Source organism: Vanellus vanellus (assembly GCF_965231255.1).
Source record: "Vanellus vanellus genome assembly, chromosome: 1".
NCBI classification, from domain to species: domain Eukaryota; kingdom Metazoa; phylum Chordata; class Aves; order Charadriiformes; family Charadriidae; genus Vanellus; species Vanellus vanellus.
This window is the reverse complement of record NC_138905.1, coordinates 91,119,872-91,147,116: the sequence shown is the minus strand read 5'-3', so window position 1 is coordinate 91,147,116 and position 27,245 is coordinate 91,119,872. Positions and strand designations below refer to the sequence as shown.

General features: G+C 46.1%; 1 protein-coding gene across 2 annotated transcripts; it reads left to right on the top strand.

The window, feature by feature from the left end:
• The first annotated feature begins 211 nt into the window (after positions 1-211).
• Positions 212-27,245, top strand: ATP1A1 (ATPase Na+/K+ transporting subunit alpha 1). 2 transcript variants are annotated; one of them, XM_082498796.1, is made up of 24 exons: positions 212-482; positions 7,126-7,233; positions 8,294-8,353; positions 9,363-9,566; positions 9,922-10,035; positions 10,623-10,757; positions 10,951-10,994; positions 11,034-11,068; positions 12,949-13,217; positions 14,265-14,463; positions 15,912-16,021; positions 17,414-17,548; positions 18,096-18,288; positions 18,779-18,954; positions 19,495-19,631; positions 21,287-21,437; positions 21,979-22,147; positions 22,758-22,912; positions 23,265-23,388; positions 24,153-24,298; positions 24,425-24,555; positions 25,138-25,239; positions 26,361-26,452; positions 26,907-27,245. In XM_082498796.1, exons 1-24 carry the CDS (start codon positions 471-473, stop codon positions 26,933-26,935), a joined length of 3,030 nt encoding a protein of 1,009 aa, XP_082354922.1. In that variant the 5' UTR covers positions 212-470; the 3' UTR covers positions 26,936-27,245. The 2 variants fall into 2 exon arrangements, with proteins under 2 accessions (XP_082354922.1, XP_082354921.1); XM_082498795.1 differs by having other exon boundaries at positions 10,951-11,068.

Here is a 27,245-nt window from a genome sequence, read left to right as displayed (position 1 = left end):
GCCGGGCACCGCTACCGCCCACAGCCGCCTCCCCCCCCTCGCCTTGCCCGCCCCAGGTCCCGTCCCGTCCCGTCCCCGCCTGCCCGCCGCCTGGGAGGGGAGGGGCGGGGCGGCGGGCCGGGCTGGGCCGGGCCGGGGCGGGGCGGAGCGGCGAGGGCTCTTTATGCGGCGGGAAGCCGGCGGCTCTCGGAGCTGCAGGCGGCTGCGGCGACAGAGAGGAGCGAGCCGGACGGGGGCCTGAGAAGGAGGAGGAGGAAGAGGAGGAGGGGGGAAGCGAGGCGAAGGAGAGGAGCCGCGGAGGAAGGAGGAGGAGGAGGAAGAAGAGGGGGAGGAAGAAGAAGAAGGCGGCGGCGAGCGGCGGTCGGGGCGCTGCTATTGTTCCGCACCTGCCGCCGTCCGGGACACGTGGCGCCGCTGAGCCCCGCTCCTCACCCGCGGCCGCCTGACCCGCACCGCAGCCGCCCGGCACCATGGGCAAGGGGGTGAGCGCCGGGGCGGAGCGCATGGCCGGGGCGTGGGCGTGCGGCCGGGAGTGGGAAATTCAAGGAGCCGGACGGTGCCCGGTCCGCCGCCCCCCTTTTTCCCCCTGCGGCTGGGGCGGGCGGGCGCTTTGTCTGTGCCGGGCTGGAGCGGCCACGTCGTGTGTGTGTGTGTGTGTGTGTGTGTGTGTGTGTGTGTGTGAGGGCGGCGGGGCCGGGGCGGGCGGTAACGGTCGTTGGAGGGCGGCGCCGGTGCCGCCTGCCCCCGAGCAACGTGCCCCGGCCTCCGCCGCCGGGAGAGGAAGTAACGGGCTGGGGCGAAGTGGGGGGGCGGACGCACACGTCCCACACGGGACGGCGGCAGACCGGGCCACGGCGGAGCGAGGCACCGGCCGCTTCTCCACGCGTGGCCGGCCGCAGACATGGCCGCGGAGCGGGGACGCCCAGTGCTAGTGAGCCCGGGCGGGGGTGGCCCAAAACCTTCCCCCCTTGAGGCTGAGGCTTCCTTCCCCCCCTCCCCTCCGCCCCGAAGAGGGGCCTCCCTCCCGCCTCCGGGCGTGTGGGGCCCGCAGCCCCCGGGGCTGGCGTTATCTGATGCCCTTTTGGAGCGGAGCTGCGGAGCGTGGCTGCTCCCCTGCCTCGTACGAGTACTTTAGACTTCTTGAGACACGAGGGCCCGGGGGGGGAGGGATGGGGGTTGTTAGGATTATTAAGGCTTATTAGGGCGAATTTGCCTGTTGGTAGGAGGGAGGGCGCGGTGGGAGTTGGTGGTGGAAAGGGGGGGGGTGGGTCACCCCCGACTCTATGGTGTCTGTCCTCTTAATTTGGGCGATAAAAGCCTGCCAGGAGGCCCTTGCGGCGGTTTTGCCGTGTACCAGCGTTGTTTCTGCTGTAGAGCCCACAAGGAGAAGTCCTTAGTTCAGATCATATCTTTTAACTGAAGAAAAGTGTCCGTGAAGGCTCTTGAAAACAGGGGTGAAGACTTCTTGGAGTTGAGTGTTGCGGTCAAACGCCCATGTGTGGAGCAGAAACACAACCTCTTGGGCTGCTGTGATTTTATTTTATGTTAAAAAAAGTAAAGACCAGTTTCTGGGTTTTGTTGTTTGGGTTTGGTTTTGTTTTGTTTTTTGTTTGTTTTTTTTTTTTTTTACCCCCTTCAAATACTTCCCTGTGTTTATCTTGTATAGTTGGAAGCGTGTAGGCTTTTATTTACTCTTCTTTTAGGCTTATTCCTGGAAAATTCCCAAATCTCTCCTCTTCTTGAGGAGAGCGTGACGGCATGGGTCCTTGAGGCGCAGAGGTGGCAGTGTTGTCCCTGCCTACAGGTGTTCTGTGCTTCCCCAGCGCTGTTCAAACATTGACTTGACTTTGCGTTGTCCTCACCCGTGCGGTACAACGGTGGCAATGTTGACATAACTGCATGAGTAGTAGAGGAGCTGCAAGAACATGGCTGAACAGACAGTTACTTAGAAAAGGGGGTTGAGGGGTGCGTGGGGTGGATTTTTTGTGTTGTTTTCCTTGTGGTGTGGTTTTTTTTTTTCCCCTCAGTGAAGTCCTTTTGATGTGTGGCAGCCCAGTGCAATGTTTTGCAGTCCGGTGGACAATAAGAGGTCATCTAAGAGATAAAACATTGAGGGGGGATTTGGTGGTGTTGCTGTCTTCTGGATGCGTTAAATCATCAAAGAAGCCTTAGAGTTGTATGTATGACTGTGGTGCAGAAGGCTTTGAGTGATTAGGCTGCCTTGGCTGGGCTAACGGGAGGTGTAAACGCTTTCTAATATAGAAGGCTTTAGTTGTCTCGCTTCCATTTCGGATTTCATAGGTTGCATGGATAATAAAGCAATTGGCTTGAAACTGAAGCGCCAACACAAGGGATAATTCAACAGTGTACAGCTGCCTCAGGCTTTCTAGTAGCAAGTCACAAGATTTGTTTATTTAATGGTGAGAACCCATGCGGGTAATTGGGGACCCCCTGAAAAAATGGGGATGTGAGGGAGCAAGGCTGTGAAAAAGGCATTATGTGGTTGCAACACTGTGCAGCATATGACTGCCTGGAGTTAGGGTGCCCCAAAAGGAAACCTCTTTCCCATGAGAGCATGGGATGGAAAAGAAAGTAGGAGCATAAGTGTGAGAGAACAAGTTTCTTGTCTCTGCAGCTGTAAGGAGAAGCTGAGCAGAGTGTCTGTTTTACTTTAAATGGTAACAGGATGAGGGGAGGGTCATGAGCTGCCTGAGTAAGTTGTTCAGCCCAAAAAGCAGATTATCCAAGGGGGTGTGTGTAGTGGAAGAAAGCAGACAGGATTTCATTTCTGTTCAGAGCTGCCTGGAAGCTGTCTGCAGGCAGCAGTGTGTTTCACTGTGTCTCCCTGTCTGCACCGGTGTAGTGCACAGTTGTTAGTGTGTACTTTGAGTTGCTTCTGGAGGTCAGGGCTAATGCCTGAACTCCAGTTAAGTGTTTGTTTCCCGTCAGAAATGAGGAAGGCTTGTTGCATAATGGAACAATCAAGGAGAAAATTATGCAAATCAAAGCAATCCTTATCTGGTGCAATTAAGAAATCTTTAATATCTTACTCTTCTCCCTCCCCCATCTCTTTCAGTCCCACTTTTTATTACTGTGGCTAGAGGATACTCCTTTTGCCAAAGAAAACCCAGGGTGAAGGGTCTCTGGCAAGTGGTCTGTACCTGTGGGTTGCGATCCCACAGCTCAGGGGGATCCTGACCCGCTGAAAATTGCGGAAGGTCTCGCTTTGCCTAGGCCTTTTCAAGGGGTAGCTGAAGTTACCAGCTCCTCTAAGGGAGAACTGTGTCCAGTCCAGTGATCTTCGTGTGTTTGACAACTACTACAGATTTCTGGGTTGATGGTAAAGGTGTACTAATATTCCAGGCAAAGAAGTGTGGAAGATGACCCTCTGTATGTAGTTGGCATAGCACTGAAAAAACAGGAAGGGCTGTGCAGCAGTGGTGTTTGGAAAGCCACCTCTGCAGCAGCTCCATGAGGAGTAGAGGTGTTTGTCCTAATGTCCAGAGAAGACTTAAGGTGTGTGGGTGGCCCAGTTTTGACCCTGAAGATGAAAGTCCTTGCAAAGTTTAGGTCCCTTGTTGTGGCGGGAGAGCTTGTCCTTCCATAATTTGGGAAGTAGCAGTCTGCTCACAATGAGCAATTACTAGCTGTTGAATATAAACTGCTTTGTACTGTCCTAGATGCTGAGTCTGTTCAATTGATGCAGTTGATTAGACTTTGGATTAAAGATAGGAGATTGAACAGAGCTCTTGGGAAGGAGTAAGAAGGATCCAGGGAAGGCATTTGCATCCCTTGCTGAGATTACGTAGGGTCATGGAGCAGTGTTTCCAGTCCAATAGGCATAGTCCTTATCATGACTCATCTGGTTAATGTATTTACTGAAGACTGTCTCATGAGGCAGCAGGACAGTAACTTTTCTGTTTTCTCTGCACAGTTGATTATAATGACATAAGTACTAGAACAGACCAGGCCTCCAGAGACTGCGTAATTTATTTTGGCTCTTACTTGACATTTCTTGTTGGATTAGGTGATGTTAGAATAGGGTACTTCTGAGCTTGTCTGCTGATTTGCACCCCTCCTGTTTCCTGGTCAATCATGGCTTGTGTTGAGAACATCAGCCATGAATGGCTCAATTAGTCCAGGCCGGAAAAGCATAAGCGGTATCTGAAAGACAATAGGCTTTTCTGGGGGCTGTATAAAACTTCTTACACTGGTGTGTACAAATGTTGTGCTTAAGCCAATAGGGAGAAAAAAAAGAAATCTTGCATGGGGGGAAAAAAAAAGGCTGTGTTGTTTTTTCTGTGGCAGTTTTGATGAGTCAGAATTCCTAGGCAAAGTCAAGTAACAGGGGTGACATTTCTGATGAGACAGACCTTCTATTGTGTTGAGGCCATGTGATTAATTCTCGATAAGATGTGGATCTGGAGTACCGTAGGCTGCCTTCTCATTGTACGGCAGGAAAAGGAGGGGGGAGAGCAGGGAACTCCCAACAGTGCTGAGGGGTGGGATGAACCCCTTGTCCCCTGGCAGCCCAGCCAGCACAAGCTTTTGTTGAACAGATTGGGCTCATCTTGGCAGAAGAGAGGCAAAGCCCTTGAAGGCACAGATCAAGGGCAGGACTTTGATCTCAGTGTCAAGTTCAGATTTGAATGATGGAGCAGGAAGTTCACTGTGCATGCAGTCAACCTATAGCAAGAGCCAAAACCAATGCTACTGACCCACCTTTTCTGTAAGGGTGGGATGCAATAGTAAAGCAACAGAAGGGAAGGTATAGTGCTTTTTTTTTTTTTTTTTTTGAGGTGAGGAACTCAGCTTCTCACCAAGATGGACTCCATTAAGACCCAAATACTTGGGTGCTTAAAGTAATGAGTAACTCTATTTGCTTTTTGTCCTGGCTTCAGCTGATCGCTGGAGGTTTTGTTCAGGTTGTTTTGTTGGTGTTTTTTTTTTTTTGTTGTTGTTTTTGTTTTCTGTTTTTTTTTTTTTTTAAAGCAAATCCTGCTTGAACAAGGGCAGTGAGCCTTTTCATGTTTCTCCACTTGTAGGTTGTCTCTGCAGCTGAAAGAGCGAAACGCTCTTATGTTCTTGGGCTGTTCACCACTGCCTCCAGTAAGCTGAGTAGCTGTACTTCTCACAGAATTTTCAAAGAACCAGGAGGTTTTTAGATCACCCGCAAGAACTTGCCAAGCTTTTCAGGGGGCCCTAGGGGAGAAGGGGTGAAACTGAAGGTGGTGAACTGCTAGTCAAGGCACCAACCCCTTCACTTTCGTTAGAAATAATTTCTCATCTCAAGCAGCGGTCAGGAAGCATGTGTTTTGTGCAGGACCGTGTTTGGACTTGTCTGCTAGAGCTCTAGCAGAAATCAAAGTTGTTTCCTTTAGAGACTGAAGGAGAGAGACACTTACTTCACGGTGACTTTTTGTGAATTGCCCTGTAGCAAATTCTTGTCATGCTGGAATGCTAGGACCGTTCTTGTTTAAGTTCTGTGGCTTTTGCTTTTTTAAGAAATGAAATGGGAGTCTAGGTGTAGGGAAGAGAATGTCAGGAATGCTGACAGTCTGTAGTTTGGTGTCCAGGGAGAGGAGGCAAACAGCTCAGCTCTGCGCCACTTACTAAAAACTGTTTCCATTGCATAGCTCTGTAGCTGCATACAAGGATATGGGGGATGCAAAGTCTGCCTTTACTGAACAGGGCAAGAGGGGGCTTCTGTGCATGTGAAATGTATGACTATGGCTGCAGAGTGGTGTGTACAGAGCTTCCTCAGGACAACAAAAATCCTTGTCTAGATGTGACTTACAGGTTCTTTCTAAAAGTCATGATTTTTTTCCTTTTTTTTCTGTGTAGTTTCACTTTTGGTTTTGGTTTTTACTTCTCTTGGAGTAAATAATAAAAATTTCCTGTGCTTGCTGCTCAACAAGACAGTTCTTTGTTCCTAACAATAGTTTGTGTCCAGATTGCTCTCAGGAATCCAGTTTGTGATTTGAGGTGCTTATGCAAAGATCAAGCAAGGCGATGCCTTTGAAACCTTTTCTTAATCTTGTTAACGGTTTGACTCTGGTGCCACTAGCTGCTGTTTCATCTCAAAATACTTCTCAGGGATCTTATTGGGTGAAAATGTCATTGCATAAAACTTGGCAGGGTTGTAATAGGTCCCACGCGGAAGGGAAGGGAGGGAAAAGTTGCCATTGGAGGCTTGTGCAAGTCTGGAAATGTATGGAGTATTTAATGGAGGAACTGCACTGTGAGGCTGTACTTGTGCCTGGTTTTGGTACCTTACAGGGTGTCCAAACTTCTTGCAGTACATGATTATTTCTGCCTGTAACTCTTTTGTAGTTTCTTCTTGGTCTTTCAAGTGTTGTTTGCGTGCTATATCATTTCTTTGTCCTTAGATGGTTGTTTACCCCATCATGACAAGATCTAAATCTCGGCATGATTTCACGTAGAATTAACCATAATGAAAGTGAATGAAAATCCATCTGAATAAAGAGGCTTTAAGCAAATCATCTGCTCTGTGAAGTGTAAGCAGGACTGAGCACAGATTGAATCTGCGAAAGTGTACTACTGCTTTGTATACCATTCTTGCTGGTCAAACTGCTGTAAATTGAAAGCAGATTTCTGTTGCATAACCAGCCAGCTAGAGTGCCAAACTGAGAATGAAAGTGTTGGAGCTTATCCCCCAGCTTCAACCAGTTAGAGATACCACCTTATTTATCTTCAGTTGATAGGCTGCTTCTTGCCAGAGGACGTGGAAGACTGAGAGGGGGGAGGAGGAGTTAGTGCCTTGGAGGGAGAATACGTATGCACTCAGGAATTGGTTACTTGTGCTCTTCATCACTTTCCAGCTTGAGCTAGGGCTCACACATTGAGACTGACTGAACAGAATGTAGCTTGCTTTCCTCCTAGCTAGACTTGCATGATGTCTGGCTGTAATCTGTGTATCAGGGATGCTGTTTAGCGGACTTGTCTACTCACTAGCTCTTTTTTTTATTTATTTATTGAAGTAATATAGCTTTAATAAACTGTAATCATTTTGTCTGCCTGGCAGCCTCATGTGCATAGTTCGTGTCTACTGCTGTAAATGTTGACCGTAAGGGGTTTCTTACAGTACTGTGTTGTCTTTTGCAGGCTGGAAGAGACAAGTATGAGCCTACTGCTACATCAGAGCATGGCGCAAAGAAGAAAAAGGGCAAGAAGGAGAGGGACATGGACGAGCTTAAAAAGGAAGTCTCAATGGTAAGAGTGTAGGGCATGAGAAAAGCAGCTTTATGAATATTCACTGCCCTGGAAGCCCTGTGCTTCATATGATTGAAAGAGCTGGTGTGCTGACAGTATGGTGTGACTGAAGGTGCTGATCTCCCTTCTGGTCCCCTCTGTTTCCAAGCCAGACATGCTGCAAGTGTTTCAGCATCAAGGTGATCACACAGTAGCCCTGAAAATATCACTTCTCAAAAGACACTTGACACAGAAACCAAGTCTCTGCTTGCCTGCATTACCCATAGCACAGTGTAGCTGCATTTCCTCACCAGGGCAAGCGCTGTCTGGATAGCAGCATTGCAGGCTTTATTGTGCTGTTATGTGAGTGAGACTGCTGTTTTCATTCCAGTTGAATCTGTGCAGCTCCATTTACTACTGGCCTCTGCTCAGACTGACCTCAGTAGTATTATTCTTCTAATCATGTTTGAGGCTGTGGGGAGTGTCTCCCATCCCCATCTGTGAATGCTGTATGATGCTGTACATCTGTCTAAGCACACTATCTAGCTTAGATCTGCTCTCCTTGATATTGATACAGGTTTTATTTCTGTGCTGTGGATTTGAGTCTGAGCTCTCATGGTTTTGGCCCCCTCTGTTAGGGAGAGGGGATACTAAAGCTTGCTCCAAGATGAGATTTTGTGTTCAGTAGCAGTGCTGTATTAAAATATCTGCTCCCTCCCCTCACTGGGGGAAGAAACACTGCTTAAGCTAGCAGCATTGCTTAGAAATGTGTGAAATTAGAGGGTTAATCTTCTGTACGTTCCTACCTTTCTTCCCAACTCCTTTCCTTCCCCCTCCTCCTTTGCCACCCCCCACCTGAAAAAAAAAACCACCACTTAAGAATGCTAAAGAGGAGACCACTTAGAGTTTAGGAATGAGATCGAGATTCTCTTGACAGATAAGATGAGCTAGAGTCTTGCTGTCTTACCGAACATTTACAGTTAGAAAACCTGGGGTGGGAGGTGGAGTTGCTGAGCTCTTGCTGATCAGCCTGCAGGGACTGTGATCTCTTGACCCCCTAACATTTTTTTTTGTCTTTCAGGATGACCATAAGCTGAGCCTTGATGAACTGCATCGTAAATATGGAACAGACTTAAGTCGGGTAGGTAGACTTTGTTTTCCCTCCCTCCTTGCTATGGTCTGAAAAGAAACAGCCTTCACAAAGGGATATCTGGGTGGTCTGGGTTTTTTTTTTCCTTTTTTTTTTTTTTTGTTTAATCTCCCCTCTTCCAGTTAACTTTCCCAGGCTTTGGGAGAGTTGTTGAGCTCACAAATACTTCTCTTCGTCCTCCCACTGTACAGCCTGGCTGCAATACTTCAGTGACTTAGTTTCTAACAAAGTCACTGTTATCTGCCTCTGAATTGTTCCAAGGTCAAGTTGATTCTTGGATTTATTTTTTTTTTTCCTGAGGAGCTTTTAGTAAAGGCAAATGTTTGTTATATTGCAGATGTAGTCTAGTGAGATAGCGCATGCCTAGGACTTAATGATAGCTAGTAGCAGGTAAAATTTTACCCTTTTATAGTAAAAGGTCTGCAAATGTCCTAGCTAGCCTCAAAGTCCAGTGCAGAACCACTGCAGTAGTTTTGCACCTTTGATCTTGTTTGCTTAATGCGTTTTTTGCATGATTGCATATAGCAACAAGTCTGCTCTTACTCTGTAACAGCACAGAGATTTGCGTATTTCTGTCAAAGACCTTGGCTTCTGAAAGCTGAACTTCCTGGAAGGCCAGTCCAAAGTGTCATCATCTTTATGGCCCCCAGCTTTCACTTGTTCCATAATTTGATAGATTGCACTGATGGATTTCACTGGGCTGTTCCTCAGAGCTCAAAGTCTGCTGCTGTAGCCTTCTTGTGCCCTTCTTCAGTGTTTGTAGCCCCGTGGCCTGCAGGCTCCTGAAGTAGCATCCAGTGTCCTGTAGCCCCTGTTTTGGCATTCAGCTTTCACATCCTGCACTTCTGTTGCAGGTGTGGAGATCTCCATTACCTGTTGGCATCTCCTTATTCCTGTGGTGGGACTCTGCCCACCTTTTTGAGCATAAGATGAACAAATTCAGAGCCACCTTCCCGAGTCAGTCTTGCCACAATGCCTATGAAAGGAACCTCTCTTCTAGGGTCTGACTTCTGCACGTGCAGCTGAGATTTTGGCTCGTGATGGCCCAAATACCCTCACACCCCCACCCACCACTCCTGAATGGGTCAAGTTCTGTCGGCAGCTCTTTGGAGGATTCTCGCTCCTGTTGTGGATTGGTGCTATTCTATGTTTTCTGGCTTACGGCATACAAAGTGTCATGGGGGAGGAGCCCAACAATGATAATGTAAGTAAAAATGTCTGTTTTACCTCAAAGGCAGGCTGAGCAGCCCGTTTGGCTCAAAGCAAATTAACTTCCTCTAAGCATACAGCCCAGAAGCTTTTCCCATAAGCACGGGAAATTCAGTGGGTGAGCTTAACACATCTTGGAGTGCTTCCATGTAATGAAATGAACAGCTGACTTCCTCATGTTGTATTAACAACACTAATGTGTGGATGGCCTTTGGGTACAAAATGTACAGAGTCTGCAGGTACTTCTGTGCTTTGTTAATGGGGCACTTAAATACCAAGCAATTTATCTGGACAAACTGGAAAACTTCCAGGCAGATCATCCTCTGACTCACTTTCTCTGCTCCTTGTAGCTGTACCTGGGTGTTGTGTTGGCAGCTGTGGTTATCATTACTGGCTGTTTCTCTTATTACCAAGAAGCAAAAAGTTCTAAGATCATGGAGTCCTTCAAGAACATGGTGCCTCAGGTATGGAATACTTCATTTCCTTGAGATCTGCCAAGCTGTAGCTTGCTCAAGGTTATTAACTGTTTTAAACACAGGCTTCAACTGCAAATGTCTTGGCTATTGATAGTATGTATTGGCCTTTAGCAGATAAGATGTCTATTGTGCCAAGTTGTTAGTGTGGGTTACTAGCTCTTAATATTGAGGGATCTATGAGACTCCTTCCTCTTTATGCTTCAAGTAACTATGCTAATAGTCCAGGGCAGTTCCTGGCACCCTGTGAGTTCCACCAGTTTATTAACATTTCACGGGACACTTTCTTGATAGTCTAGGGAGTTCAGTAACTGGTGTGATAAGCACTGAAACTCGTATTTCTTCACGATTAGGGTCTGTATTATACCTAACCATCTTACTGTCACCTTGGCAACAAGGTACTTTAATATCAAGAAAACAAAAATGGCTATTTTTCTTAAATAACATATGTATCGGGGATAAACATCTTGGTACAAGTAGAAATGTAGAACTGTAGCACAACCATTTCAAGATACTCAGATCTCTTAACCACACTAAAAGTTGCTTTTGACACAGGTTGTTTCTTTACTGTTTTTCAGCAAGCTCTTGTAGTCAGAAATGGTGAGAAGATGAGTATAAATGCTGAAGGTGTTGTAGTTGGAGATCTAGTGGAGGTTAAAGGAGGAGACAGAATTCCAGCTGACCTTCGGATCATATCTGCACATGGTTGCAAGGTACAGTAGTGACAGGCTGTCTGAAAACTTCATTATGAAGGATAATTAATTAATCTGGTTTCAAAGAATGTCTTCTATGCTGTGAATGGGTGGTGGTGAAAGTGAAGGGTGGGGAGTGCCTAGTGTTTTGTCTGCTTTCATTGCTGAAGTCATCTGCCTGTTTGTCTATGACAAAGTACTCTCTTTCATGTAGGTGGATAACTCCTCACTTACTGGTGAATCGGAACCTCAGACCAGGTCTCCAGACTTCTCCAATGAGAACCCTCTGGAGACCAGGAACATTGCCTTCTTTTCCACCAACTGTGTGGAAGGTATGTGACTTTCCTACTTCCCTAAAGCATTAACAATGCTAGGTCCTGAACTGCGTAGGTAAGCAACACAAACGCTATGTGAGTTCAGTATATTAGTTGGTAGCCTACTTCTGCCATGCAAGAGCAGGCTGAAAGTTCCCAGCAAAGGCTTTGCCCCTTCCAACTGCAATACTGTACAATGGGTAAAGAAGACTCCATAGCACTAAGTGGGTTTTTTTTTTTCTTTCCTACTCCTACGAGAGGAGCAGTTATGTGGTGTGTCTTTGAGCATGACTGCCTTATTACAGAATGGTAGGGGTTGGAAGATCATCTGAGATGATCAGAGATCATCTAGTCCAACCCTCTCTGCCAAAGCAAGTTCACCTAGAGCGGGTTGGACAGGAACATATCAAAGCAAGTTTTGAATACCCCCAGAGAAGGTGACTCCACAACCTCCCTGAGCAGCCTGTTGCAGTGCTCTGTCACCCTCAAAATAAAGCAGTTTTTCCTTATGTAGAGATGGAATTTCCTGTATTCCAGTTTGTGCCCGTTGCCCCTTCTCCTGTTGCTGGGCACCACTGAAAAGAGTCTGGCCTCATTCTCTTGACACCTGCCCTTTAGAGATTTATAAGCATTGATGAGATACCCTCTTAGTCTTCTGCAGGCTAAACAGACCCAGGTCTCAGCCTTTCCTCATAAGAGAGGTGCTCCAGTCCCTTGGATCATCTTCATAGCCCTCCACTGGACTCTCTCCAGTAGTTCCTTGTCTATCTTGAACTGGAGAGACCAGAACTGGACACAGTACTCCAGATGTGGCCTCACCAGGACTGAGTAGAGAGGGAGGATGACCTCCCTTGACCTGCTGGCCATGCTCTTTTTAATGCACCCCAGGATACCATTTGCCTTCTTGGCCACAAGGGCACATAGCCAGCTCACGGTCAGCTGCTTGTCCACCAGGACTCCCAGGTCCCTCTCTGCAGATCTGCTTTCCAGCAGGTCAACCTCTAACCTCTACTGGTGCATGGGTTTATTTCTCCCCAGGTGCAGGGCCTACACTTGCCCTTGTTGAACTTCATTATGTTCCTCTCTCCCTGATGCTCTTAGTATGTCCAGGTTTTGCTGGATGGCAGCACAGCCTTCTGGTGTATCAGCTGTGCCTCCCAGTTTTGTGTCATCAGCAAACTTGCTGAGGATGCACTCTGTACAGCAGTGTTAAAGTGCAGATAACATAACGTGAACCAAGATGCTTAGGCAGAACTGCAAGAAATACAGCTGCTGCAGAAAGCAGGAATTTCAAACATCTCTGGCAGAATTTTGTGTTGCAACTCAGAGTATGGTGGTAGTTACTCTTTGTGCTGAAGCCCAGAGCATCTTCCATACCCACAGGTTTGTAACTGTTCAGTGATGGTGGAGAATTCTGCCTGACTCCTATTGTGTCCTCTGCTGACAGACTCTGAGCAGCAAACTGGCCCCTGTTCTTTCTTCCCCCTCAAAAAAAACCCAGCCATGCAATACTGAGGGATATTCTTGATTTTTCTCAAGAGCCTTGGGGAGAGAAAATGGGCCTCCCCTTAAAGGAGGGAAGAGGACACTGTTTACTTCTTGAAGGTGGCTTCCTCTAGTTCCCTATGCAATTGGCACTTGATTCCCTGGGGTAGAAAGGAGAGGGTAATACAGCTTGGCCAGTCACACAGGAATCCTGTGCAGCACATATCTCCATTTATTTCTCATGCTGCTAAAGAGAGGAGAAAAAAAAAAGTTGCAGTGGATGGGAGACTGCTATTGGAATGCCTACCTGCATTATCTTGGGGAAAGCTTGCTGAACTCTAGGACAGGGTCAGCAAACTGTTTAGTGTGTTTTGAGAAGTGTTCTTGTTTTCTAAAACCTGTCTCTCTTCTAGGCACTGCCCGCGGCATTGTCATTAGCACTGGGGATCGCACTGTGATGGGCCGTATTGCGAGTCTGGCTTCTGGACTGGAAGGGGGAAAAACTCCAATTGCCACGGAGATTGAGCACTTTATCCACCTCATCACTGGAGTGGCTGTGTTCCTGGGTGTCACCTTCTTCATCCTTTCACTCATCCTTGAGTACACGTGGCTGGAGGCTGTAATCTTCCTCATTGGGATCATTGTTGCCAATGTCCCCGAGGGGCTGCTTGCAACGGTCACGGTGAGTGAAGTTGGAAAAAAAATGGAATGAGTTGTGTATATGGTTCTTAAGGACGTGGAGTGCTTCATGCTCAGCATGCAGAGGTAAACATTAAAGTAATGGAAGCTATTCTGTGTGGTGAGTGTGTAGGGCTAGATTTTATAAATTCAGTGTAGTCAGACTAGTTGCCCAAATCAATGTCAAGTTCTGCACTTATTTTTCTATTGAAGATGGGTTCCTAAGCTAGACCTGCTCAGAGGCTTGGCAATTTAGAATTGAAGTGTGCAAGACTAGGAGTTCTGGACTAGTCTTGCCTTTTTCTGTGGCAAGAAAGGGGCCTTCCTGTTAAAACTGTTCAGGGTTTCTACACCCACGTGCTCAGCAACCCTTCCGGCCCTGAAGGGCTGGCAGAGCATCCAGCAAGCTTCACTCTTGTCCCAGCTTTGGATCTGGGACCTGGAAGAGATTCTTGTAAGTTTGGTTTCCCAAAGAAACAGTGGGAGTATCTAGGTGTGCTCAGCTGTGTAGGTGGTGGTGGTGGACAGGGCTAGAGGTGTCCATGCAGCCTTAAGAAGCAGAGCAGCAACTGAGCTGGCAAATTAACAGTTGGGAGCTGGAACCAGATAAGAGCCTCTGGCGAGAAAGGGTAGCCAGGGCTGCTCACTTCCTACACCAGTAAGTTGCTGCCCTATCACCAGAGCTATTTGAGGCCTTCTCACATGTGGCCTGCCTCCACCTATTTTGAGAGTCCCTATGATTGGGGAACTGCAACTTTAACTAAAATGTTAGTTTGAGGCATGGTATTTCCTTCCTAATGCACTGAGAAACAGGAGACTGAAGCCTTTAGAGTCCTTTTCTGGAGGTTTTGTGATGAAGAAAATGTGTCATTTAAATCTAGCAGCTGGCCTTAAATGTAGTGGTTTATTTTGCACTGTCAGGATGAGCATGGAGTTAGGGAATCACTGCAAGGCATGTAAGCTGTTTGTCGTTCCATGCCCACAGTGAATCGTGTAGCAGTGTATCAGTGCACAAGTGCATCTAACCTGTCATCATCTTGCTTGTCTCCAGGTATGTCTGACACTAACAGCCAAGCGTATGGCTCGTAAGAACTGCTTGGTGAAGAACCTGGAAGCTGTGGAAACCCTGGGATCCACATCCACTATCTGTTCTGACAAAACAGGCACTCTGACACAGAATCGCATGACAGTTGCACACATGTGGTTTGACAATCAGATTCATGAGGCTGATACTACAGAGAACCAGAGTGGTAAGACCATCTTTTTGTGCTTGAGGCATCTCCTTAAAAAATGGCTTTTTCTGAGGCTTCCTGTACTTCTAGGAACCCATGTTTTTAGCTCTCCAGTCCAAGTGTAGCCCACAGTTCAAGGACTTCTAGCATATGATCTACAGTGAGCATTAAAAGACTTTGGGTGATGCGTAGAAAGCTTTGCACTGTACCACAGGTCTGATTAATCAGTAAATTCCATATAGGCTGCTTTTGCTCAGAATTACTCCATTGGCATTTGAGTCTCTTGAATGTTCAGTCCCTTATGTCCATCCTGTATGTAGAAGTATTTGCTGTTCTGTACTTCAGAGTACCTGATTACTTTTGCCAAAATGTACCTGATGAAATTGCCCCATCTTAAGTCCGCTGAAAGCGTGGACAGCGGAGGTGTTAACTCTGATAATAAATTACTTGAGAGTGGACAGAGACGGAAATTTCTCATGTTGAACTAATGGCTGCCCTTAAACAGGGGTTTTCCCAGAACGTCCTGGTTGTGTTTGCAGAGCGGTAGCAGCGAATGAAGTGACTGTAAGACACTTCAGCAGGAAGTTTCTTCTAGATATTGATAAGAATCTGAAATCTGAGTGCTGCGCAGTTGAGAGCGGTGCTTATCTCTCCAGAAACGTTTAGTACTATCAAATTTGGGAGTTTCCTAGCTGTCATCTACCTTGTGAAATGCTGTTCTTGCAACATATTATTAGCATAAACTTTTTCCAGGGGAGCAGGGTACCACATCCCCAACCACTCCAAAACATTGTGCTTGTCTGAACCACTTCAAAAAGCTGCTTTACTGTTCTTGGTCTCTAACACTAGTGCAAAGTAACAAGCTATAAATAAAGCGTTACTTGGAAGCAATTATTTTGACCTGGCAATGGTTGGCTTGGCTGCAGTAGAAATAAACCTAGACGATTTCACTTCATGGAAAGTACGTTAGCTTATCAGTTAACTGTCTATTCAGTTGATCTACCTTGAAGCCAGCTTAAGAGCTAGCATGGAAGTAGCATGGAAGTAGCAGTACCTGTCTTTATATAAGTATTGTTCCTTTGGGAGCTATTTCATCCAGTTCCTGGGTGATGGATAAAGTAAGACAACCTGGAGGTGGAACCCAACATCCCTACTCGAGCCCCTCTGAAGGAATGTTATCTGTCTGGAATTCCTTGGCTTTGTCAGCCTTGCTGCTGGATGCAGCTGTTATTGGAATCTTGAAAGCAGAGGTGTTTTCTTGCACTATTTCACCCTCTGGTCTTAAAATAATCAGCTGCTCATCAAGTATCTGGGAAGGGAGGAGGAAAGATGTAGTGTGCTAACAGGCTCTAAGTGTTTTCTATTTCTGAGGTAAAGGCTTCTTGCTGTTAAGCCTGTGGGATTTTGGACTTATGTGACTTTTTGCCGGGGGAGGGGAGACTTTGACATTCTTCCTCTGCTTTCAGGTGCTTCCTTTGACAAGAGCTCAGCTACTTGGACTGCTTTGTCCAGAGTTGCAGGTCTCTGCAACCGTGCTGTGTTTCAGGCCAACCAGGACAATGTACCAATTCTTAAGGTGAGTTCCTAAAAGAAGTGTTTTTCCTGTTCCTCACTGCTGCCTTCCCATAATGGTAGTGAGATTACATCCTGTAACTGCAAAGTAGAGGTATCTGCCACTCAATCTTCTCTGCAGTCTAGCACTCTTACAGGAGATGTGCTACAGGCAGAGGAGATGGGACTGGGAAGACACATTTCCCACTGCAGATTCCCTGCCATCCACTAGCATTTACAGTCTGTTTGGAAAATCAGATACTTCAGACAGGGCTTGGAAAGATCAGAAAGCTTTCCTAGGGATTTCCCAATGTCTGACTGTTCCAAGAATCACTGTCTCCGGCATTTGTATGCTTAAAAGCTACAAACACCTGGTTCTGGGAGCTGGGAGAAGTAGACACTAGAGCTGGGGGAGTAGCAGTTGTGGGAGACTGCCTTTAGCCAGTCTGCTCTCACTGGCAAGTCTTTGCTTTTTAAGCTTTTTCTGGTTCGGGGCTGGTGCGAGTGCTGGCATAACATCAATTCAGATTCCTGCTTCTGAACTGTGACCCAATCAGGGCTGAAATTAACTGTACAGTGCTTATAATCTGTCAAATATTAGTCATGTTGCTTAGTAAACTTCTTCCCAAGGGTGTTCTGGTGCTGCGGTAATAGCAATGATAGAACAAAGTATTTTTCCCTAGCACTTCTCTGACTGTAACTTCAGGTCATGCTTTTAGAACCAAGATGAAGAGCTGGAGTTCTTTCCATTTAAGGAAGACTTGGGAGGGAGGAGTTTTAAAAGATCTTTAGATACCAAAAAGCAGTATAAAAATAAAAAAAAATCCTCATGGACAGAGACCAGAAGGGCAAGAAATAATTGGTTTAAATTGCAGCAAAGGAATCTCAAGCAGGACATTGAGCACACAAAGATCTCCAGGGCTGAGAACCCCCATCTACAATCTACCAGTGCTAACCTTACAGGGGAGGAGGCACAGACAGATTAAATCTTCTCTGCCAGAGGCTTGATAAGCTGATCTTAAGTTGGGGTGGGAGAGCACGTACAAGTGTCTCTGTGTGTGTGTCATCAGTCTTCATCTCACGTTTACTGTTCTTCATGGCAAGCAACTTAAAGCAGTTCTTCTCAAAATTTACGCTCCAGCCTCTCTTTCTCTGACTTTCTCTGCCCTTTAAAAGGGCTTTTTGACTTTGGCACCAGAAGACCGCAGCACTCTCAGGCTAGGAGACCTGACATTCTGAAATGCAGTATTTGTCAGTACTAGATAATAGAATTATTTATTCTTTGCTCTTATGTCATGTTATGTAGAAGCTGAGACTGCACTGAGATAAATATGCTTTTTTTTTTTTTTTTTAAATGTCTGATTTTCTGTGGTGAGTCTACTCGGATGTATGCTTTAATAGTTGTCTCTTTCCTCAGAGAGCAGTGGCGGGAGACGCCTCTGAGTCTGCACTTCTGAAATGCATTGAATTGTGCTGTGGTTCTGTCAAGGAGATGAGAGAAAGATATCCCAAAGTGGTGGAAATACCATTTAACTCTACTAACAAGTACCAGGTAAGCACATGCCCTCTTGAGGGAGAGCTGCTGTGTGAAGAGCTTATGTAAATTTGCACACAGTGTGCGACTTGTTTTGGTACCAAAATCTTGTCTAACCATTACTTTCTTGTAGACGGCTCAAGACTGTAAATTTAAATTAACAGACCATACTTAGTTACTCTGTGTAAAAGCTGCTGGAGTTGCCTTGACACTAAGGTGTCAGCTGGCGAGAAAGACCAGACATGCTTCCTGCCTGTGCAGCAGTAGTGCATGGAGAATGGAAGAACTAAAATTTGGGAATAGAAATGAGCTGCTGGGAAATGACCTGAGCAGGTAGAATTTGGATACAAAAAAGGCCATTGCAATGTCTTTGGTTATATATTAATGTTAAGGAATACGTAGTGATTCCTTAGTTTGTGAATATCTTTAAAGTGCAGGTAAATGAAAACTAGAGCAGAATATCACAAACTGTCGTGAGCTATTGTAGTCACAAAACACTTGACTGGTGATTACTCATGACCTTCACAGTACATGTCTGAAAACAGTTTCATGTCTTCCACCCTAGCTGTCTATCCACAAAAATGCAAATACATCAGAATCCCGTTACTTGCTGGTGATGAAGGGAGCTCCAGAGAGGATCTTGGATCGCTGCAGCACCATTCTTATTCATGGCAAAGAGCAACCACTGGATGAGGAAATGAAAGATGCTTTTCAGAATGCCTACCTTGAGTTGGGAGGCCTTGGGGAGAGAGTGTTAGGTAAGGAAAAGCAGCCTTAATATATTGGAAAAGGTTTGTCACTCATGCGGAGTCCCCATGGATTAAGTGGAGGGTTGTACTCTATTCCTGCAGTATAACCATAGTGTTGAGTCAAGGTCACTTCAGCAATTCATGTAGGAACAGTCCTGCCTTTAGCCTTTAATCTAAAAAGCAACCTGCAAGGGTCTTGTCTTGCCCAGTAGTTGGGTTGCCTAAATCAAAACAAAGCAAAGCATTTGGGACCTTCAGTCTCCATGGGACCACATGGTATTAGACTTGCTCCACTGCATGTGAACCAAGCTGTGTCTGGGCACCTAGCAACACTATTAGTTATCAGAATATGAGCGTGACTCCTGCCTCAATAGCACTGGCCAAACTTCTGATGCTGCACTGTTATTCTTGCGTAGCTGTTTGCAGAAGCAATAAGCGTTCGCTGTCTCTGCCTTGTGATATGTAGGAACAGAGTAAACATGGTTTTGATGTGTTACAGGATTCTGTCACTTGGCTCTGCCTGATGATCAGTTCCCTGAAGGCTTCCAGTTTGATACAGACGATGTGAACTTCCCTGTAGACAAACTCTGCTTTGTAGGACTGATGTCTATGATTGACCCTCCTCGTGCTGCTGTGCCAGATGCTGTTGGCAAATGTAGAAGCGCTGGGATCAAGGTAGTTTATTCCTGGGTTCAAAATGCCTTTGCTCTGTACCTCTGGCTATAAAGGGCTTCCCTTACTCTGCGTTTGCGGTAATGTGAGTGAAGTATTGATCAGGATTTAACTAGTACTACTTCAGGCTTCATTTCTGAGTTAAATACAACTGTTTCTGTGTTAATGGACTGAAAAATGAGTTATTCCAAACTGCTAGGGTGCTGGCAGGCACTGATGGTGTGGTGTCACTGAGCATGTGATTTGGCTGAGGTGTGTTCTGCATGTCCCACAGTACTGACAGAGATGAAAGAGTGAAGCACAGACTGGAAACAGAACTGGATCTGTTGAATCAGGATTAACAATTTTCTTTGTCTTCCATCCACCTCAATCCCTTGCATACTGGTACAGGCAGTAATCTGTTACCTCAGGCTTGCTGTGTGCCAGGGCTTGCTAGCAGAACAAAAGCCACGTGGCCTTTTCCGTCTCACGGGACCCTGCCTCTTGGGCAGTGTTGCTCTGCAGTACAGGCAAGGCTCTTACGGTAGTCTGTTTGTGTTTCAGGTTATCATGGTTACTGGAGACCATCCGATCACAGCTAAAGCTATTGCCAAGGGTGTCGGCATCATCTCTGAGGGCAATGAAACAGTAGAAGATATTGCTGCTCGACTCAACATTCCTGTCAGCCAGGTCAACCCTAGGTACTGACTGGTGGGGAAGCCTGAAACTGTGCAAATAATTAAGCATTTGCCTCTCTCCTTACCTTGGATAATCTCTCAGCATCTCTCTCTATACACGAAAAGCTTGGCATCTGATTAACTCAGCTTGCTGTGGCTCCTCAGTGTGTATCATGAGTTATGGAGGAATGCATAAGGCTTACTTGAATGTGCATGTCTCTTGTGTGTGGGAACGAGTTAGGAGTAAGCTCTATACAGAAAACTCAGGCAGTTTCTTCTGTCCTTTCTCTGCCCCATAGCTGCCTGTTCTGATGGTCTGTCCCCAGGTTGGGGGGAAAGAAACAGCTGGCTGGGTGGAGTCTTTTGGGGGGCAACTTTTTCCCCCCGAGCTGAGCATTTGCCCCACCTGTTTCATGTCACTGCACAAGCACCGTATACTGGCCAATGTAGGGGGCAGGAAAAAGTATCTAAAGTGGCATGGGGAAAGGAGGTAGCTGTTTTGAGCAATACTGCTGGAGAGCCTGAAACCATCTACTCCTGTGATTCCAGACCTTTAAATAGAGGCAGGTATAGTTTTGCCCCCAAACATACTTAGTCAAGCTTATTTAATAAGATAACTTACAGGCTCATGGGAAAACTCTGGTAAAAAGAAAACGCTTTGTTAGTCACAATCCAGACTGAATGGGCTACCAAAAGTAAGCTCTGTTTAACTGTTTTATACTGTTAAGAGAAAAGAGCTGAAATGCCACCTATAAACTTGATTACTCAAAGCCCTGTTCTGCCCCTCTTGCTCTCAAATTATTTTCTGGGTCTGCTTGTGGATGGGCAAAGGGAGCAGGACTTGGGTTGGGTAAAGCCATTGACAGTACTCGGTGGCTACAAGCAGAATAAATGGGAAAATAGAATTCCTTCCTCTTAGAGGTTAATGTTTGCCTTTATAGCCTAGTGCAGAACTGAGGCATCCTCAGAAAATGTGCTTTGGCGTACATGGGCTGTTTGCAGAACGGCTGGGCTGTCTGCATTGCTTAGCTTGACCCAGCCTGTGTTTGGGCTGGAGGGTAGCCATGTAGCTTATGAACTGCGAATAGAGACACCCTGTGGAATGAATTGCTTGGTGAAGACAAGTATTGTGGCTGAATTCTTCTTGTCTTTTTTTTTTTCTTTGAGGGTAATTTCACAACCTAGCAATGCAGACTGGGGATAACTGGGCTGTGTGACTGAGCAGGTCAGCAGCTGGCTTTAAGGGTGGGGAAGGAATTTCCCTGTCTAAACTGGGTGATGTAATGAGCTGCGTGGATAGTCTCCTAGACCTATAAGGGATGGTATGCTGGGTTAGAGAGGTGGTATTTTGCTGTAGCATGCAGGGTACCAAACCACTCTAAATATAACATTGCATGCTTTTGTTGCTGAAGAGTGTAAGAGTCTGAACCAACATAGCGTGAGCTCTCTGAAGAGCCACGTGGAAATCATCAGTCTGTTGCAAAAAGGATTGCCTGCAGAAGACTACAGCATCTTTTGTGATGTTCTGTGTGAAGGCTGCCTGGATTAGTATTTAGTCACAGCAGGAGTTGGTCTTTCCCTAGAGCACTGAAGAGCCATAGCTTTATGGGGCAAATACAACTAATGAGAAACTTAGTTTAACTTGTGAAGTAAAACATTATATTGTCTCTTGGTTGCAGGGATGCCAAAGCTTGTGTAGTTCATGGCTCAGATTTGAAGGACATGACTAGTGAGCAGCTGGATGACATCCTGATGCATCATACAGAAATTGTCTTTGCCAGGACATCTCCTCAGCAGAAGCTTATAATTGTGGAAGGCTGTCAGCGACAGGTAAAGAGAGCGAGTCAAAGGATTTCATGTTGGAGAAGTCCCCAGACATATTATATAAACTACCAATCACTGCTGCCTTCTGAAGTGGCAGGGCTTAGTCTTCTCAGTGCCCTCAGGTAAAGGGCCAGACTAGATCTCAGCCTGTCAGCAGCCTTCAGCTGCTGATGTCAGGCTGCTCTACAATACATAAATATAAGAGTCTTGCAGAAAAACATCTTTGGTTTGTACTGAGGCTTTCTTCTGATCCTAGGATGGTTATTAACACACTTAATTCCTAAATGCTCTGGAGGTGCTTGGGAGAGGAGGATTCAACGTGTTTATATATTGTCCAACACCTCTTTTGGAGAGAGCAGCATGGTTCTCTGATAAGCCTGATCAGAACGAGGAAAGGGGTGAGGAGAGGACAAGGACAAACTCGGGTCTCTTTACAGCAAAGGGAAATAGCTTTCTATGCTTTGTCATGAAAGATGGGAGAAAGCTTTTCTGCCCATAGCATCTTACATGATGATTTCAGTCTTTCTATCCCTCTCTTTGTGACTAGGGTGCTATTGTAGCAGTCACAGGTGATGGTGTGAATGATTCGCCAGCTTTGAAGAAGGCTGACATTGGTGTTGCTATGGGTATTGCTGGCTCAGATGTCTCCAAGCAGGCAGCTGACATGATTCTGCTGGATGATAACTTTGCCTCTATTGTCACTGGGGTTGAAGAAGGTGAGTTTATAACTTATGTGCAGTGGTGGCAAAGAGCATGCTTCAGTGATTTTACTTACTGATTCCATCTGAAATAGAGGCATCTGGAGGGCTGACCTTTATTTGAGCTTGTCTCCTTGAAAAGTGTTTTCAAGGACAGTGGCACTTTCCTCCTCCATTCAAAGTCTTATCTCTTTCCATGGGACCAGCATGGCCCTTGGGATGGGTAGGAAGCAGCTGAGTAACAAAAGCTACTTTGTCCTTTTGCCTAACACTGACCCTGCATCATCTTTGCCAGCTGAGTCTGACACAGTTTCCTCCCTGATAGAGCAATAGCTCTCAAACAGAAGCAGAACAGGAGGTGCTCCAGGGGCTCTCGGTCCTCAGAAACCAGAGCTTAGTATCCTACTGCTGTATGCAGTGAACCCTGATTAATGGGACCAAAAATACTACTTTGTATAGGTGATGCCATGCATGGAGCACACAGTCTCACTTTTACATGCAAGAGAACTCTTCAATTTGTTGCACTAGCATTTTGCCTTTTGGAGTTACCACTGAAGCTGCCTATGAGCTACTTGGCTGCCTTCTGCTGATAAGTGAGAGTTCTGTTGTTCTTTCTTCCTTGCCCCAGGGCGTCTGATCTTTGATAACCTAAAGAAGTCTATTGCTTACACCTTGACCAGTAACATTCCTGAAATCACACCGTTCCTGATCTTCATCGTTGCAAACATACCCCTTCCACTGGGAACAGTCACTATCCTCTGCATTGACTTGGGCACTGACATGGTGAATATCTTGTTTTTGTCTCAAGAAGAAATATGGGTGTTCTTAGGTACCCTAAAGAAAGGACAGGTGGAAGGAAAATGCTTAAATACAGTTTTCACTAGTATTCTGATTTAAAATAAGTGGCTGTTTTGATAATTCCTTAATCCACACTCCCTGTTATGTGTTTCTCTGAGTCTGCGGATCCTTCAGTTCCATGCAAGGACAAACTGGGGGTGGGGATAAGGTTGTTCCCAGATACTACAGCTAGGGCTTTTGGGCAGTGCTGTTCCTCAGGTTGAAAACATGGGGCAGGGAAGGCTATATACAGTGGGAAACTGAAATGGTTCTAACAGCAGTTCTGCAACCTCCAAAGGTCCCTGCTATCTCCCTGGCATATGAGCAAGCAGAGAGTGACATCATGAAGAGGCAGCCCAGAAATCCCAAAACAGACAAGCTGGTGAATGAACGGTTGATCAGCATGGCCTATGGGCAGATTGGTAAGCTGGTCTGTTTTCTCTGGCACTGATTTGAACTTGGTGGTAGCGGGAGTTATACACCATCCTGAGTCAATGACTGTTCTGCTTATGTTGGTAGGGTTGAGGTTTGGGGTGTCTAAACGAGAACTTCAGGCTGTTAAGAATTTGCCGTGATTCTGCCCCCATGGCACATAGCAGTGGCTTGTGCAGTTTGATCCATTGAATCGCTTTCACAGTAATTTTGTTTAATTGCATAGCGTTGTAAAGGAACTGGCTGACAACCAGCTCTCCTCTGGTTCAGACTCGTTCAGCAAGAACATAGATCCCATTGTTAGTTTAATTAGAAGTAAAGGATTCTCTCCAGCGTATCCCTAAGCACACAGTATTAGGAGCCTTGATTAAAGGCGGCTACAGAGATGTTCCCAGTTCACAGGATGGGAGCTCATGCTTAATTGCAGCAGACCTTGGGAACCTTCTTGACTGTATTTTGCAAGGGTTGGGGGTCGATAAGGCTTAATGAGAATACAAAGGGAGTTTTATCTTGTGTCCTTGATGCCATGCCATCACAGCACAGGGCAGAACAGAAGTAACTGTACAAAGTTGGGAGTGGAAGCTGCTCAGCAAAAACGTTGCAGCTGAGTTTGATGTTAGTGTGAACTTGGGAGACTTGAGCCCTACAAGTAGTATTTTTTTTAGGTGGTTATGGTCTCCTGCAGACTGCTTTCAATTATAATTGCACTGCACAGTAGCTTCATCAGTTTTGTCGTCCTTTCTTACCTGTTTAGGTATGATCCAGGCCCTTGGAGGTTTCTTCACCTATTTTGTAATCATGGCAGAGAATGGGTTCTGGCCTTCTGGCTTGCTAGGGATCAGAGTTCAGTGGGATGACCGATGGGTTAATGATGTGGAAGACAGCTATGGGCAGCAATGGGTAAGTTTTGAAGTGCAGCGTAGATGCTGCCAGCCAGAATCCTAATGCCTGCTGAACTTGATGTGAGCACCAGAGAGCAAAGGCAGCATGTCTGAATGAATGCTCTCTGCTTTGTCTGTTTCCTAGACCTACGAACAGAGGAAAATAGTGGAGTTCACTTGCCATACAGCCTTCTTTGTCAGCATTGTGGTTGTGCAGTGGGCAGACTTGATCATTTGTAAGACCCGAAGAAACTCTGTCTTCCAGCAGGGAATGAAGTAAGTCAGGCTGTCCATGGAGTGTTTAGAATTGGACTCCATGTATTATCCAGCACATGGCATTCTAGTTCTTTGTCCCAGCAGTGTCTGGGCATCTTGGCATAAGTCTTGAACAGTCTAGTGCCTTGGTAGTGGGTAAAAGAGGGACTGGGTGTTCTCTTGTAGTACCTGCTATGGTTTTCAGGCTGAGACAAAGTGAAATGATGACTTCTGCTGGCATTATCTGCGGGAGCCAGCCCACCTCAAAGGACAGTGACATACTCCAGCACATGGCCTTGTGCAGCAGCAGAGCAGTTGATATCTCAGAAGATCTGGTGGCATGAAACCCAGCCTCATTCTGAATTTTTGATGAAAGCAATTGCTGGTTGACTTAGTTGTCACGAGGGTCTTTTATGTCTCAAGACAGATAATCCAGTTCACAACTGTGCCATCAGTTTGGATGGCCCAATAATCCTCACCTGATGGACTTCTGGGATAGACCAGAATGTATGTTTCCATTCACTACCATGTGGCAACTAGGTGGTTTTTAGGATGTTGTCTGTGAAAGCACTTTGTCCCTGACTGCTTTCCTGTTTCTACTAGGAACAAGATCTTAATATTTGGTCTCTTTGAGGAGACTGCTTTGGCTGCCTTCCTCTCTTACTGCCCTGGGATGGATGTTGCTCTAAGGATGTACCCTCTTAAGTAAGTTGCATCATGCTTTTTGTGCAGCAGGTTGTACCACAGAGCAGTAGTGCTTGGGTGGGAAGATGGGTAAAAGTAGTTGTGGGCTTGTGGAGCATGAAACTTAGTCTTAACTTAGAGATCAGGCTAGAGGGGGCAAGTGATCCTTTGCTGTAGTGTGGCATACTGGGGGTTTGCTTTGCTTTACTGCTTGTGGGAATGCTCACAGGGAGCCTGCAGTTCAGTGCCCCACTAAAAATTAGCAGCACAACTTCCGTTGTATCAGTGTGCTGTAGTGCAGCCACTCTTGTATTTACTTGCATGGAATATTTTTATAGATGGGGGACTGCATCTCCAAAGAAAACCAGTTGAATTACTCTAAAACAGGCCAGGTGTCTCCTCTTTACTAAAGCACTGGTGAGGACATCTTATGCCTTTTTCTACCTTTCAAAAGACTTTACTATTTTGGAAGATGCTACGTAGGTGCAGGTCACCAGTTGGTGCATGAGAACTTTCCTAACAGTTGGGAGAGTGCCAACATCTTAAGCATTGCCCAACAGGATTGCAACACTTTGTGGCAGAGTTTAGTCTCAGACTTTGAACAGTCCTCTAGCTTAAGTGCTATGGAATTTTTCATGGCAAAAAAAAAATCCTGGTACATCTTGTGTTCCATTCAGAAGTATACTCTGGAGTTTGGTGCCGAAGTGTGAGCATTTCCTAACAAGAAAGCTAGCATCTGCCCAGTGCCTACCACAGCTAGATGTTAGCATGTGTAAATCATAAGGGAAACCAATACAGTTCAAGTGAGCAAGGCTATGGGCACAAAGGTTATGTGTACTTGGAGGAAATATTGCTAGATTAATAGGTGGGGAGGTACTGGTACAGAGATGAACAAAGGTGCTGTGACACACCTTGTGTTGGAATTAATATCCAAAAGTGGATTAACCTATTGCAGCAGAAAAATTGGTGGTAATTCTTGACTTGGAGGATTCTCAGCTGAACCACAGCCTTGTGGGAACTGGCGCACTGGCAAGCTGGGACACACCAGCCTTCCTGCACTCTTCTGTGCCATCAAGTCAGAGCTCTGCTAGGCAGAGAGCATTGCTGCTGCCTGTGTTCTCACTGTCTCCTCTCCCAAACAGGCCAACCTGGTGGTTCTGCGCTTTCCCATACTCCCTCCTGATATTCCTGTATGATGAAGTCAGAAAGCTCATTATCAGACGCAACCCTGGTGGTAAGAATATGCTGCTAATCTGTGTAGTTTTTTCCCCACTTCTTCATGCTGCCAGGCTCTGTAGAAGCTTTGACAATGTTCAGGGACACCCAGTGCCAAGCACTATGCAGGCGGGGTGTATTTTGCTGTGTTTTCCCTTCCTCAACATTAATGGTGCTGTTAGTCCAAATTAAGGCCTTTCTCTGTCCCTCTCCCTACATTCTCCCTCAGTATATGAAAGTACCAATGCACTGGAGTAGATGGAAAAAACTGATTAAAGCTTGGGTAGTTCTAGAAAGCTGGAACAGGGCCTGAAAGCTGAAGCACATTAACAATTTGGCAAGATTTTTCCATTGTGTTGGGTCACTTACTAGCTCACGTGCTACAGTGCAAGTTTTGAGAGCCTAGAAGGAGCGCTCTGAACCTTATACTTGGTCTGCCTTTAGACTAACTCTTTCTCCCTCCTTTCCTTTAGGTTGGGTGGAAAAAGAGACCTACTACTAAAAAGCGCCTGTACAACATTCCACGCACAGCCCACGCCACCTCTCCACCATCTCCCCTGTGTGCGTACTTCATCTTTGCAAGTGCAGAACTGTGCCTGGGCAGGAGTGAGCTGAAACTGAAGGAAACGTGAAGAAACATGGACTGGAGGAGAAAGCAAGGGGGAGGTTGGGGTGGGGGAGTGTCCGACCATCAGTCCATGGGGATGAGAGTTTGAGTAGTTTTATGTGCCTTTTTGTTATTGTAAAAGGAAACCGAAGATTTTATATGTGGATTTTTACAAATAAAGATGGATTATAAGAGGATGCCCCCA